The sequence below is a fragment of the Tursiops truncatus genome, chromosome 17, assembly GCF_011762595.2.
Source record: "Tursiops truncatus isolate mTurTru1 chromosome 17, mTurTru1.mat.Y, whole genome shotgun sequence".
NCBI lineage: Eukaryota > Metazoa > Chordata > Mammalia > Artiodactyla > Delphinidae > Tursiops > Tursiops truncatus.
This window is the reverse complement of record NC_047050.1, coordinates 75256369-75270578: the sequence shown is the minus strand read 5'-3', so window position 1 is coordinate 75270578 and position 14210 is coordinate 75256369. Positions and strand designations below refer to the sequence as shown.

The window sequence follows — 14210 nt, the reverse complement described above, 5'->3', positions numbered from 1 at the left end:
CTCTTCATTGCTGCTTGAGGGCTTTGTCTAGTTGCAGTGAGTGGGGGCTACCCTTGTTATTCTCCTCTTTTTATGGTTTTGCCGTTCTTTCTCCTGCATCATTTGTCTCTGTTTTATTTCCTCTTATTTCTTTTTTATTTTTTTAAAATTAATTAAATTTATTTTTGGCTGCATTGGGTCCTGCTGAGTGCGGGCTTTCTCTAAGTTGCGGCGAGCTGAGGCTTCTCATCGCAGTGGCTTCTCCTGTTGTGGAGCACGGGCTCTTAGGTGCGCGGGCTTCAGTAGTTGTGGCTCACGGGCTTAGTTGCTCCGTGGCATGTGGGATATTCCTAGACCAGGGCTTGAACCTGTGCCCCCTGCATTGGCAGACGGATTCCTAACCACTGTGCCACCAGGGAAGTCCCATTCCCTCTTATTTCTGCTTCATTTTACTTTTGTTGACTTTCTGGCTTGTGCCTCCTATACTGTCTTGCACATAATAGGAACTCAGTAACTTTCTCCTGAATGAATTATTAAACTGTTGTTGGACTGATACTGGGGAGCCCTTGTGATGATTTTTTTTTTCCAGCTTTTCCCCACTTCTTAACTATGCTCTTTCTTTTCCTTTCCTCTAGCCTGGGTTTCAGCCTGCCTGTGGCATTGATTTTTCCTGTCTATAGACTCCTTGTTTCACTGGTTCACAATAATGTTACATGTGGACTGTCAAAACTTTATAGGTGTCAAGAAAGATCAAATCCATTGCATACCAGTATTTTTAGAGCGTGTTATTCTTTTATTGAGTGAAATTAAATCAGTCTGACCCACTAAGCTCTCCCGTGAGCTATGCTCTTTTTACCTTCTTACAGGTTATATTCTTCCCGGTTTCTGCATATGCTTTTTCCCCCCGGCCTCTGTACTGGAATTAAGTAAATCATTAAGGGAACGCCCATTATCAGTGGTGTCTTTTTTTTTTTAAATATGGAGGGAAAATTTGTTCCTTCTCCCTGGTTGGGGGCTTCTTGGATGAGGTGAGGTACCATAGGAAGAATGAAGAGCCCACCTCATTCTGATTCCCACTCTTTCCCTTCCATTCCCCAAGGGAAAAGAGTGAAATTCAACAATATGAAGACAAATTATTAGAGCTAATGAGATAAATCAAGATAACCTATCATCTATTAAATATTATTTCATGCCAGAAACAAAGGTATTGTAAACATGAAAAACACACAAAGCAGGATAGTACTGTGGTTAAAAATACAGGCCCGGGGCTTCCCTGGTGGCGCAGTGGTTGAGAGTCCGCCTGCCGATGCGGGGGATGCGGGTTCGTACCCCGGTCTGGGAGGATCCCACGTGCCGCAGAGCGGCTGGGCCCGTGAGCCATGGCCGCTGGGCCTGCGCGTCTGGAGCCTGTGCTCCGTGACGGGAGAGGTCACGGCAGTGAGAGGCCTGTGTACCGCAAAAAAAAAAAAAAAAAAAAAAAAAATACAGGCCTGGGTTCAAATCCTGCTCTGGAGTAAACGGCTCTGTATATCTGTATGTCCAGCTCCTACTACTGGAGAGCTAGTAGGAATGCTCACCCTATTTAGGACCTGTTTCCTCCCCTGCAGAAACGGGGCTCACTAGGAGTCCCCCCCGCCGCGTAACGCTGCCATGGGTTGTAAATGAGGACACGCGTGGATGTCCCCACGTAGGTTCTGATTCCTCGTTAGTGCAGAATAACATAGTTTTTGCTCTGATGGCCTTATGACCACCCAGTGTAGATTCTCAGTGCTCCAAAGGGTTGCCTTGTGGCTTGGAAGTGGACTTCTCAGTTCTGTAAGGACCCAAGGATTGTGTCATTGGGCCTTGCTGATTTGAATCTATTCTTTAGAAAGTAAATATTTTATTCAGGCATGCATGCCCTTTTCTTTTATTATTTATAGTTCTACCCTCTTATCTCTTGCTGTGATTTTCACAAAATCTGTAGAAACACAAAATCCTAAGCCACCTGTCTCTTCCCAGTTCTCTGTTATGGTTCTTTCTTCCTTGACTAGAAGAGGATTTTGCGTAGGAAATGTTCTTTGTTCCTCTTTGCTTAGAGTCTCTCTGTCCGTCTGCCCATCTTTCACCTGTCCATCTGTCCATTTATCTATCCACTCATTCTTCTGTCCTGTTCCAAAAAGCATTTGAGGCAGCATACAGAATAACAAAATACCAAGAGAGCAGGTGAGAAAATGGGACCAAGTTTAGACAGCAAGGCGAGGCAATGAGCTTGCGTGAAGGTTGCGGGCCGTGTGAGACACACCCTTTGCCCCGTGAGTTACAAGATAACAGCACATGTGTGCCTGAGTCTCCCAGTAGACATGAGGGGAACAGAATTTGTTGGATTTGCTCAGTGTCCCTGCAATAAACAAGTGGCTTAGGAGAAGCCCAGCTTTTCCTGCTATGAGGCTAACGAGAGTATTTTTTGAGTGTTCTCTGAAATCAAAGAGTATTTCATCTTCTTCTTGTCAGAATTCTATGTGTAGTTGGTTACATTCTATAAACGCACATGTCTCCAGAGCTCTTGCCCCTGTGAGTTTGATGGCTGGGGAATTAGGTGGTTCTGCTTATTGACAGGGGTTGGCCAGAAACAGAAAATGACAGCCTCAGAAAGGACGCCAGTATTTGTAAGCTATGTGTTTTTGTGCTGTATAGTTCAGAAAATACTTTCACATAGTTTATCTCCATTTGAGGGTGCAGTCTGGTTTCTTGTAGCGTTAAGAGAAGAGCTTAGTGCTGGGAGATAATGCACACTGACTGCATTGCTGTCAAGGCAACTAAGCTAGTTATTATAGACATGTTACTTTTATATAATGCATTTCATGTTCTTTAATAAAAAGTTTCAACAGGGAGGAAAACTTATTCTGAGTTAATTAACATTTAATACAATGCTTTGATGGTAAGACTATTATAGGGAGTGTATAAGCTGTGAAGACTTTAAAAATGATTTCATTATTTAAACTTCAGTTGGGAATATTCAAGCTTTATCTTATTTGTGCCCTTCTTTTAAAATAACAAAGAAACAAGACGGAAAAAGCAAAAGATTATTTCTTTTCTTTCTCTCGGTTTGCAGGTGCCCTCACCACTAATGGCATCAATCCAGATACCAGCGCTGAGATTGGGCGGGCTAAGAACTGCCTTAGCCCTGAAGACATAATTGACAAATACAAGGAGGCCATTTCCTATTACAGCAAGGTGATTGTACTCTGTAGATCCTTTATGTGACGGTGTTGTTTTAATCAGAAGTCCCTGTTTTACATTGTGTAATGCTGCTGCAGTATCTCCTAAGTATTTGTTTCTGTAAGTATTCATGTAGTAGTCCCCAATGCATAATACTATATGCCTAAAAATGGTTTTTGTTGATTAAAAATCATGTATATTTAATTTAATAAGTCTGAAAATAGGAGAAAAAGAGGCTATCATAGCCCTGCTACTCAGGGATAACGTTTAAAAATTTTTTTTAAAATTTTTTATTTAAAAACTTTTTAAATTTTTTGGCCATGCCGCACGGCATGCGGGATCCTAATTCCCCGACCAGGAATCGAACCTGCGTCCCCCCATTGCAGTGGAAGCACGGAGTCTCAACCACGGGACTGCCAGGGAAGTCCTCAGAGATAACATTTTTTAAAAAAAATTAATTAATTAATTAATTAATTAATTTTTGTCTGTGTTGGGTCTTCGTTGCTGCGTGCAGGCTTTCTCTGGTTGCGGCAAGTGGGGGCTACTCTTCGTTGCAGTGTGTGGGCTTCTCATTGCGGTGGCTTCTCTTGTTGCAGAGCACAGGCTCCAGGCGCGTGGGCTTCAGTGGTTATGGCACACGGGCTCAGTAGTTGTGGCTTGCAGGCTCTAGAGCGTAGGCTCAGTAGTTGTGGCACATGGGTTTAGTTGCTCCGTGGCATGTGGGATCTTCCCGGACCAGGGCTCGAACCCATGTCCCCTACATTGGTGGGCAGATTCTTAACCACTGCGCCACCAGGGAAGCCTGGAGATAACATTTTTAATATCTATTTTCTGTTCTTCTTGTCGATGTATATCATCTGTATCATAAAATGGTGAGCATTCTGTACTTCTTTACTGTGTGGAGACCTACATTTTTCATTTGGCAAATTATGCGTTTTTCTGCGTTATTGAATCTTCACTTTTTCACTCTTAGAAAAAAATGTTTGAACATTCTTGTACATATATTCTTTTGTTCTTGTATGCGTATTCCTTTAGTTAAGATTTCTGGAAATTTAGTCACTGGATATGACATTTACATTTATCATAGGTTACTTTCAAGTTACTCTCCAACTTCCTTTTCCAACAGGGAATGAAAAGATGTAGAATTACTCATTTAACCAATTCTCTATTACTGAATATTATTTTCCTTCAATTTTTCTTTCCACCGTTGTAAATAGTGCTGTGATAAATGCAGTGATGGATAAATCTTTTTGGACTGATTTTTTTTTTTTAAAAGGAAACAATTCCCAGAAGTGGACTTGAGTCAAAAAGTGTGCATATATTTTTTAGAGTTTACATATACATTGCTGTATCGTCCTCCAAAAAGCTTTATAACAGTTTGTTCTCCCACAAACAGATACTGTCCTTTTAAAATATTTGCCAATATGATGAGCGAAAGTAATTTTTCGTTGTTTTAGTTTGCATTCGATGACCAGTGAGGTATTGAACATTGTTCATGTATTAGCCAATTGCATTTTTAAAATGAATTATCCGTTTTTGTCCTTTGCATACATTTAAATTAGGGAGCATTTCTTATTGCTTTGTGATAGCTCTTTGTAAATCATGGATATTAGCTTCTTTTCTGTCATTGACATATATTGCAAATCTTTTTCCTGATGTTGCTTGCCTTTTGTTTTGTTTATGAGGTTTTTCATTTTGGTTGTGGTCAAAAATGTTTTTAATATAGTAAATCTTTTCCTTATGGGTTCTCTCTTTGGTTTTATTCTTAGAAATACCTTCTTACAGAGCTTTTCTGCTGATCTGCTGACACTTTGTAAATAAGACCTAAGAAATTACTGGCTATAAAATCCTTACTGTTATGGTTTGTCCTCGAGTTCCCTATGTGTGGGATGCTAAGGCTATATAAGGCTAGATCTGAACAAAGATAGGAGGGTTATCTGTGGTGCTGGACCCTTCCTAATGGAATGAGATTTCCACCTTAGTTTTGGAGTCAGACAGACCTGAGTTCAAATCCTGCCTTTACCAATTACTAGCTTTGTGACCTTGGGCAAGAAACTTTACTTTTTGGGACCCTATTTTCTTTATCTGTAAATAAGTTCCGTATTCATTTTAGGGGTTTGTTTTAGAATTGAATGAGATAATTCCCTGATTTATTTCTAAAATATTAATTGCATAGTTCTATGCTGGTGCCTTGGTAGATGATTACCAGGGACTCAGCAGTGAAAATGGGGGCGCCTGCATCAGAGAGCTTATGTTCCAGGAGAATGCTTGTAAAAGACTAGGTATGTAGTAGACTTTTAGTAAATGTCCATTCTTTTCCTGATTCCCATTGATTCTGTATATCTTTCTACTAATATATGAACAGTTTTTTATGATTGCAATTTAAATTTCATTGTAATATTTAAAATATTTAACTATAACCAAAATATGTGAAAAAAATGAGTTGACTTCTATTTTCGCTTCAGTAGAAGTTATTTTAAGAATTTTGAAGGAAAGGAAATAATTATATTTCAATGAAATCAAGTCCCTGTTAGATTCTTTGTGTTGTGTCGTTAAATGGTATATAAAATTGATAGACTTTGACTTCAGTATTGGTAGTTAGGTAAGTATAGTTTCTTTTTGTGCTGTCTTTGATAAATTACATGTACTATATCACAAATTCTGCGCCTGTTACATATTGGAAATGAGGAAACAGTGGAGACCTGGTCTTTCTGGCACAGTAATTTCTTTTCCCACCTTACAAATAATTTTAGTAAGAAACATGGGCAATTGGATATTTTTGCTTCTTAATAATTGATAAGTGGGCAGACTGCATTTTCATGAGTGGTTATGCCAGGCAGGCCTTGGGGTCTCAGCAAACACTTGCTGGGGGGTGGCTGACTCCACAGCACGTTTAACGCCTCGGTGAGTGTTGGTGGGGGGTCTCTCAGCCTCGGGCGCTCTTCAGGCACCAGAATACATGAATTTACCTCAGAAGCCTCTTCCCCAGCTTCAGGAAGTCTTTTCAGATACATCAGATGAAAACCACTCCAGCTCAGGGTAATTAGGAAAAAAAAATAAAAAGGGCAGAAGAACAGGGAGCATGGAGGGCTTCGAGCTGGGGCCTCGGGAAAGAGGAAGGCACAGAGCATGGGGGCCTGGGCTCCAGAGCCAGCTTCTGGGCCTGTCCTCACGTCTGAGCCACACAGCTTTCACGTGGGCAAGACCAGCTCTCCTGGCTGGATGTCACCTCGTGCAGAACCTTGAGAGGTGAAGATGAGATTGGAGAAGTTCTCGCCGGGATCATTACTGAGTGGCTGTGTGAAGCCCACAGTACCTTTTCTGTTCATGTATCTTCATTTGTCCTCCCTCTCAGGATCTGAGAAGCAGGAACAGGTAACTCAGAGAGATAAGCAGAAAGACATCAAACGTGCCAAGAGAGGACAGATACAGTGATACAAGGAGCTAGAACTTTTGTAACAAAGTAACATGAATTGGCAACTACTGCATCAAAGCTGCAGGTGTGAGAGAGTCTAAGAATGTTTTCGAGCAGGAGATTAAGTGGAAGTGAATAGCAAGGTTTCCATTGATAACGTTTTGAAATTTCGTAGAATATCCAGCGACTGTTGGTTGTATTATTTGAATGAACGCAAACGTATCTATATGGGCATTTATAGGTTCACTCAATCCCACCAACCCCTTCTGCCCCCTTAAGGGATAGACTTTCTCAAACACAAAGTCCCCCCCTTGGGTGGGGACGTGCTGCTCAGTGTCACTGAGTCCCTGTGGTACCGCCTGCACGACCTGACACAAACACCTCTCCTCTTCTCTTTTGACCCTGCAGTATAAGAACGCCGGGGTGATTGAGTTAGAAGCGTGTGTCAAGGCCGTCCGTGTCCTCGCCATTCAGAAGCGGAGCATGGAAGCTTCGGAATTTCTCCAGAATGCAGTCTACATCAACCTTCGACAGGTGGGTGTGTGTCCTCCTATGAGTGGAAGAATTAACGCGGTTTTCCTGGAGCTTATTCACCAAAAGACCATCTGATTTTGCTGTGCTAGCATTCAGTATGGCACGGTTAAAACTCTGGAGTCAGAACTCGAAACTTTGATTAAGGGAGTTGTTTTACCTCTTTGTATTATGGTCTTTTACCCTCAAAATTCAGAATTCTGTTCTTTCAAAGTTTTTTTTGATTGGAGAAACGACTTTGCTCTCACCAGCTTTGCGACCTTGGACAAGCTTAATGCCTTATCACCTGACATTTGTCACTTGTGAAGCTATTCCATTTGTGACCCTATCTGGGTTGTTCATGTTATAAAACACGAAGTGTGTGAAAGTACTTTGTACAGCTCCTTTTACACCTAAGGCATTCCACAAATATTACTTGAATCTGGATGTGTTTTTAATAAGACAAAGTCATTAGAACATTTAGTTGCAGGTTGCTACTGCAAAATCCCCAAATCAATAATCTAGCCAAACGTCTACAATCTTTCTAATCTACCTTGGATTTTTATGGCCAGGGCAACCAGGACTCAAAAGTGAAGCAGTTTGGTTAAGGACCCAGGACTAGGGTTACAATACCAGTTACTGTAATCGAGCAGATCTTTACTGAGCATGGCATTGTGCCGGGAGGGGGCGTAGAGGTGGAGAAGGCAGAGTCTTCTCTCATTAAGCTGACAGTTTCGTGGCAAAGATAGACATTCACCAGGTGAAGAACTTGGAGTTTATTCTAAGAACAGTGGTTTTTAAAAGAAAGGTCTTAAAAGCACAGGAATGATGGGATCCCCTTTGTGTGGAGTAGGGTAAGCATGGTGAGGGAGGCCAGGTGGGAGGCTCTTGAGGAGTCCAGGTGGGCAGTGTAGGCGGCTTCACCTGAGTGGTGGTGGGACGGTCAATGGAAAAAAGCCAACAGATCGAAGACGTGTTTAGGGGGTGAAAAGGAAGGGATTAATGATGTATGTGAGGGCAGACAGAATAACGCCCAGGTTTCTGGCTTGATTAATTAGGTAAATGATGGTCATGCTGTGCTCGGAGAAGGGAAAGCTGCAGAGGGAGTTTGGGGGCAACGCTGGTGGATTCAGTTGTGGATATAATGAAAAGACTGTAAAATATGTGGGTCTGGGAGGCTCAGGTGAGAGAGAGGGTAGTGGGTGGAGGGGAGGGGAGAGAGACTTTACAATCATTTTGTATTTTGAACATATAAGAGAGAATAAGACACACATGCCTCTATCATCTAGGTTTAACGTATTAACATTTTGCCATATTGACTGCAGAGGTTCTTAATTTTTTTTTAATTAATTTATTTTTGGCTGCGTTGGGTCTTCATTGCTGCACGCGGGCTTTCTCTAGTTGTGGCGAGCAGGGGCTACTCTTCATTGCGTTGCGCGGGCTCCTCATTGCGGTGGCTTCTCTTGTTGCAGAGCACGGGCTCTAGGCATGCGGGCTTCAGTAGTTGTGGCATGCCGGCTCTAGAGCGCAGGCTCCGTAGTTGTGGCGCACAGGCTTAGTTTGCTCTGCGGCACGTGGGATCTTCCTGGACCAGGGCTGGAACCCGTGTCCCCTGCATCGGCAGGTGGACTCTCAACCACTGCGCCAGCAGGGAAGCCCAGAGGTTCTTAATTTTTAAAATAGAAATAAAGCAGTGGCGTTAATGAGGGTCTCAGCGTTGATGTGTCTGCTGCTCATACACGTGTTGATACCTCGTATGTTTATAACCACAATCTATGAAAAGTTAGCTATTCTAGCATAAGAGTTATGCACAGGACTCGGAACACACACTGCTGGGGCTGAATCTGGCTTAGCCCCTTGGGTAAGTTAGCCTCTCCGTGCCTTGGTTTCCTCTTCTGTGAAGGTTGTTACTGCACCCCCGGGACACTGGGAGGGGGGCAGCTGAAGGGAGTGAGAAGTGGCAGCTGCCAGCCTAACACTGAAGGGAGAGACAAAAGCAGAATCAAGCGAATAAACCGAGTACAAACAAACCAAAAAGAGAAAAAAATCCCACAACGTTTGGAGCCATTTAGCGTAAGGGAAACACTACGTGGACTCAAAGCTGCTGAGCACGGCGGTGTCACGGATGGGAATGCGTCATCAGGAAAGGGTTGAGAAAAGGTGTTTTGGTTTCCCTTGACGTTTCTGGTAAAGATGGGCAGGAAAAGTGAAAACCCACCACTTGACGGTGAAGCTTCAGTTTTATGGGAAACTGAACGAAGGGTGGAAACCAGCCGTCAGCAGTGCTGGCAAATGCACAGACATCTGGGTTGGATCCATCACTCACCACGATTTCCGGGTGACCTGCTGGGTGTGAGCTCTGAGCTGGGCAGTACGTTTGCAGGGATGACCAGGGCGTAATCCCTGGCTCTTAGGCTGCTGGTCCAAAGAGCAGCCCTGGGCACATGCAGATCTAGTGGGACAGCTCGGGATGCGGCCCGGGGACTACTGTGCTGAGGGTGAGAGGAGGGCTCCCCAGAGGGGTTTCCCTGCAGAGAGCAGAAACAATCCACCTACAGGGGCTGAAGAGCCTCTGAGCAGGGACCAGGTGCGAAGGCGTGACCTGGCTCGAGCACGGAGGGCTTGGGGAGCCGGAAGTCGTTTGGTGGCCTGAGCTGTTTTGTTGCTGAGGGACAGTGGATGGAAAAGGTGCTTAAAAGGCAGACCTGTTATAGGTCGTGAGTCAAAGCAAAGAAACGTGGACCTGTCAGGCAGGCACGAGAGAACCCTGTGGATGTGGGGATCCAGCTGGGGCGTCATGCTGGAGTGAGGAGCAGAGTCGTGGGCCTGTGTGCAGACCCCGCTTTGCCACTTATTAGCTGCGTGACCTTGAGCATAATCCTCCATATCTCTCGATATTTTCATCTGTAAAATGATGGAATAACGAACTCATGGTGATCAGGAGTAGTTTAGTTCAGATTCTCTGTGTCTAGTCCTGTCTAGTGTTGCCCTGCAGTTACCCAGTAGCCGCTCTTATACTCAGGCCAGAGGGCGTGGAGGGACATCTGGGGGGCGGGGGGATGCATTTAAAAGCATGCTGAAGAACTGCAGGCAGTTTGGTGGAGGGTTGGGTGTGGGAGGGACTTGGAAGACTCAGTGTCCTAAGACTTGCTCGCCCTTACGGACCGGAGTTGGCTTTGCAAATTAATGTTGAACATTTGGGCTTTTGGTGAAGCTGTTTTCACAGGTGGGTATATATACAATGTATTTTATAAGATCAGATGCTTTTATTTAATGTGTGGGAATTTGCAGCTGTTGGGAACAGCCCCTTCTCTGTTGGCCTGGTCTTCGTAGAACACTAGGGGTCAGCAGAGCCGTGCGGAGGGTAAGGGGCCCGCCTTGCTGCAGCGGGTGTGGGCCTTTCGAGTTCTCCTCAACTCGATTTTCTGCTGGAGTTGACTCATCTCCGTGTCTGGTTGCCAGCTGAGCAGACAGCAAAATGAGTTCTGGTGGGATTTTTCTTTTTTTTAATTTTTACATTAAAATTTTTTTTAAATTTTATTATTTTTTAATAGATCTTTTTTTTTTTGTGGTACGTGAGCCTCTCACTATTGTGGCCTCTCCCGTTGCGGAGCACAGGCTCTGGACACGCAGGCTCAGCGGCCATGGCTCACGGGCCCAGCCACTCTGCAGCATGTGGGATCTTCCCAGACCGGGGCATGAACCCACGTCTCCTGCATTGGCAGGCACTCTCTCAACCACTGCGCCACCAGGGAAGCCCTTTAATAGATCTTTATTGGAGTGTAATTGCTCCACAACACTGTGTCAGTTTCTGTTGTACAGCAAAGTGAGTCAGCCATATGTATACATATATCCCCATATCCCCTCCCTCTTGAGCCTCCCTCCCACCCTCCCTATCCCACCCCTCTAGGTCCTCGCAAAGCAGCAAGCTGATCTCCCTGTGCTGTGCTGCTGCTTCCCTCTTCAGTAAGTGGTGCTGGGAAAACTGGAAGCTACATGTGAAAGAATGAAATTAGGACACTCCCTAACACCATACACAAAAATAAACTCAAAATGGATTGAAGACTGGACACTATAAAACTCTTAGAGGAAAACATAGGAAAAACACTCTTTGACATAAACCACAGCAAAATCTTTTTTGACCCACCTCCTAGAGTAATGAAAATAAAAATAAACAAATTAGACCTAATTAAACTTAAAAGCTTTTCCACAGCAAAGGAAACCATAAACAAGACAAAAAGACAGCCCTCAGAATGGGAGAAAATATTTGCAAATGAAACAATGGATAAAGGATTAATCTCCAAAATATACAAACAGCTTATGGAGCTTAATATCGAAAAAACAATCCAATCAAAAAATGAGCAGGGCTTCCCTGGTGGCGCAGTGGTTGAGAGTCCGCCTGCCGATGCAGGGGACACGGGTTTGTGCCCCGGTCCGGGAAGATCCCACATGCCGTGGAGCGGCTGGGCCCGTGAGCCATGGCCGCTAAGCCTGCGCATCCAGAGCCTGTGCTCTGCAACGGGAGAGGCCACAACAGTGAGAGGCCTGCGTACCGCAAAAAACAAACAAACAAAAAAACTAAAAATAGAATTACCATATGACCCAGCAATCCCACTACTGGGCATATACTCTGAGAAAACCATAATACAAATAGACACTGGTGGGATTTTATAATGACAGTAACAAAGAGGAATCTATAGTTTTTCTGAACCAGGACAAGGTTTTGGTTCTTGGTCAAGTGTGTTCCATTGTAGAACTGATGAGTTGTGTCTGTTCTGGGACTGATTTTGGCTAATCTGGAAACTTTGAAAGGAACCAAGATGGAATTATTGCAGGTGGCTTCTGCCTTAAGAAGCCCTGTGCAAATGTAAAAAAATGAAAAAGAATACGTTTGGATCTAGTGGTATTGGGAAGGGTTTGTGCACGTTGCAGGAGCGTTCAAGGCAGAACTTCTCTTTGTGAGCGGGAACATGGATCACCTGTCTTGTCTTTCGTTGTTTACGAGAGTAGTTTATGGTAATTAGCACTGACAAACGGCTGCGCGCCTTGCATTTAACAGCTGGCTGTCTGCAGATTCGTCTGTCGAACACATAGATTTCACAGGCACGTAGATTTCACAGGTCAGGTAGAAGTGAGAGAGAAGGAACGCGAACCTTGGCAGCCCAGATTCAGGTTTCAACCGTCACTTCCCCTCCGTGTGACCTTGGACTGGAATGTAACCTCCCTTAGCCTGTTTGTGAATCTGTAAAATGGGAATGATAATATTCACTTCTTCCTGGATTTGTTGTAAGTTGTATCAATAAATAGTATTATAACACACGCAGAGCACTTCACACACTGCTTGGCACTTAGAAAGCCCCACCGGTGACGTGTCAGAGCAATAAAGGCAGCTCGTGTGTGTTGGACCGCTAGCAGACACTTGACTAGGTTGTGAATTTGGTTATTTCTTTCTACCTTTGTAACTCTGTGTGCTAAGTGCGTTCGTTCCTGTTGATAGAAGAGGAGCCTCAGGGTAGAGAAGATTTAGTAATTTGTCCCAAGTCAGACCATAATTTCGGTGCAGGGGCCTCGTTAAAGCATGCTTGTTTGGGTTTTCCCCTCTCTACGTTCTGTCCTGGAGGCCGGGTGCTAGGCCCTGGGCCCACTGTCTTGTAGCCCGAGAACATTCAGCAATGCAGCCAAACAGACAGGGTCCTGCGCTGCTTGAGCAAAATGTCCGGAGGGGGACACAGGTGCTAAATAGATAAACGTGAAAACAAATGACTAGAAAATGTGATCAGCTCTGCAGAGGAAAAGAACATGCCTTGCCCTGCAGAGCTGGGGAAGTTTCTAGTCGGTGCTGCTCTGGTGGTGTTAATCTCAGTAAAATACGTTCTGTTACCACAGACAAAACGGCAAAGCATCTGTTCTCAGGTAAACTAAAACCCGCTGAGGATACTTACGACTAATTAAGCAGCCAGCTTGTTGCCGGCACTTACCTAGGGGTAAATAGGTTGCGGCCGTAATCATCACGGCAACTGTGCTCACTGGTTTTATTGAACCCAGTTTTAGAGGTGAGGAAATCGAGGCTGGGGTGTTTGCTGCGTGCCCGTGATTACCTTGTAAATGCTACCACTGGTCTTCAGACCTAGTTCACCGTGGCTCCGAAGTCTGAGCTCTGTGAACTGCGTCGTGTAGCTTCCCCGCAAACAACCCAGATGACTGAAGTTAATTTTCTTCATTAGTAGGAAATGTAAGTGACCATAAGAGAAAGAGGTCGTAAGGAATTGTTTGGAAAATAGAGAAAAGCCCAGCACTTTACCAGCTGTGGGAGCATGCTCTAGGACCAATGTATATTCAACCCAGCACCCGGCACCTCCTGCAGATCTGATGTTCAGGAATGACTGAGCCATTTGATAACGTTTTGGCTCATGACACACTGTTGGTTAGAACCTGCGGCCTCTTTGTCCCTGGTTAATTTTCTCTTCAAAGCCATTTACATTTCCTGCGGGCTACTCCACTCAGATATAAGAATAGCCTCTTTAAACTTCCTGATGCAGTTCCTTAATGAAGCTTGTTGCTAAGGGAACCTAGCAAAAGCCCGGTAGATATGCACATAATAATGGTAACCTCAGAACTTTGTCGATTTAAACTCAGAATCAGAGGGATGGGAGATTCAGGAAAGGCTTTCTGAGATAGAAGGGGGAAAGTGTAAGGATGCAGCCCAGGTTAGACGGAGACATCTCAGTCCTAGCAGGCAGGGTGCCCGCCTTTCAGGATGGTGTGTGGGGAACGCAGAGCTCTCACAAAGAAAACGGTTGGATGGGGAGGGAGGAAAGTCAAGTTCTTTATTGGAGAAGGAAAAAGAGAGAGAGAACTGAAAACTTGCTGGTCGAACAGGAGTCTGGAATATGGCTTGACGTCCTTGCATTTAGGAGAGAGGAGTTTTGTGGGGACCAGCGTAGGAAGGAATCTCTCTTGGTGGGAAGCCAATGCAGCAGAAAAATGGGCAGATCCAGGGGGCCCCAGCTGGGTGAGCTGCCCGCCAAGCCAAGGTATGGGGCTGCCTCCATACTCTGGCGCTTCAGGCCTGGGTTTGCAGCCCAGTACAGTGATGAGAGGGAGA

The 14210-nt window shown here is 44.5% G+C and overlaps 1 protein-coding gene across 3 annotated transcripts in view; it reads left to right on the top strand.

The window, feature by feature from the left end:
- TRAPPC9 (trafficking protein particle complex subunit 9) overlaps positions 1-14210 on the top strand; it is a 499958-nt gene that overhangs the window by 47502 nt on the left and 438246 nt on the right. For all 3 annotated transcript variants that reach the window (XM_033843254.2, XM_033843252.2, XM_033843253.2), the window contains 2 exons: positions 3074-3195; positions 7004-7129. In XM_033843254.2, the coding sequence (XP_033699145.1) occupies positions 3074-3195; positions 7004-7129 (248 nt within the window). The remainder of the gene's footprint in view (positions 1-3073; positions 3196-7003; positions 7130-14210) is intronic.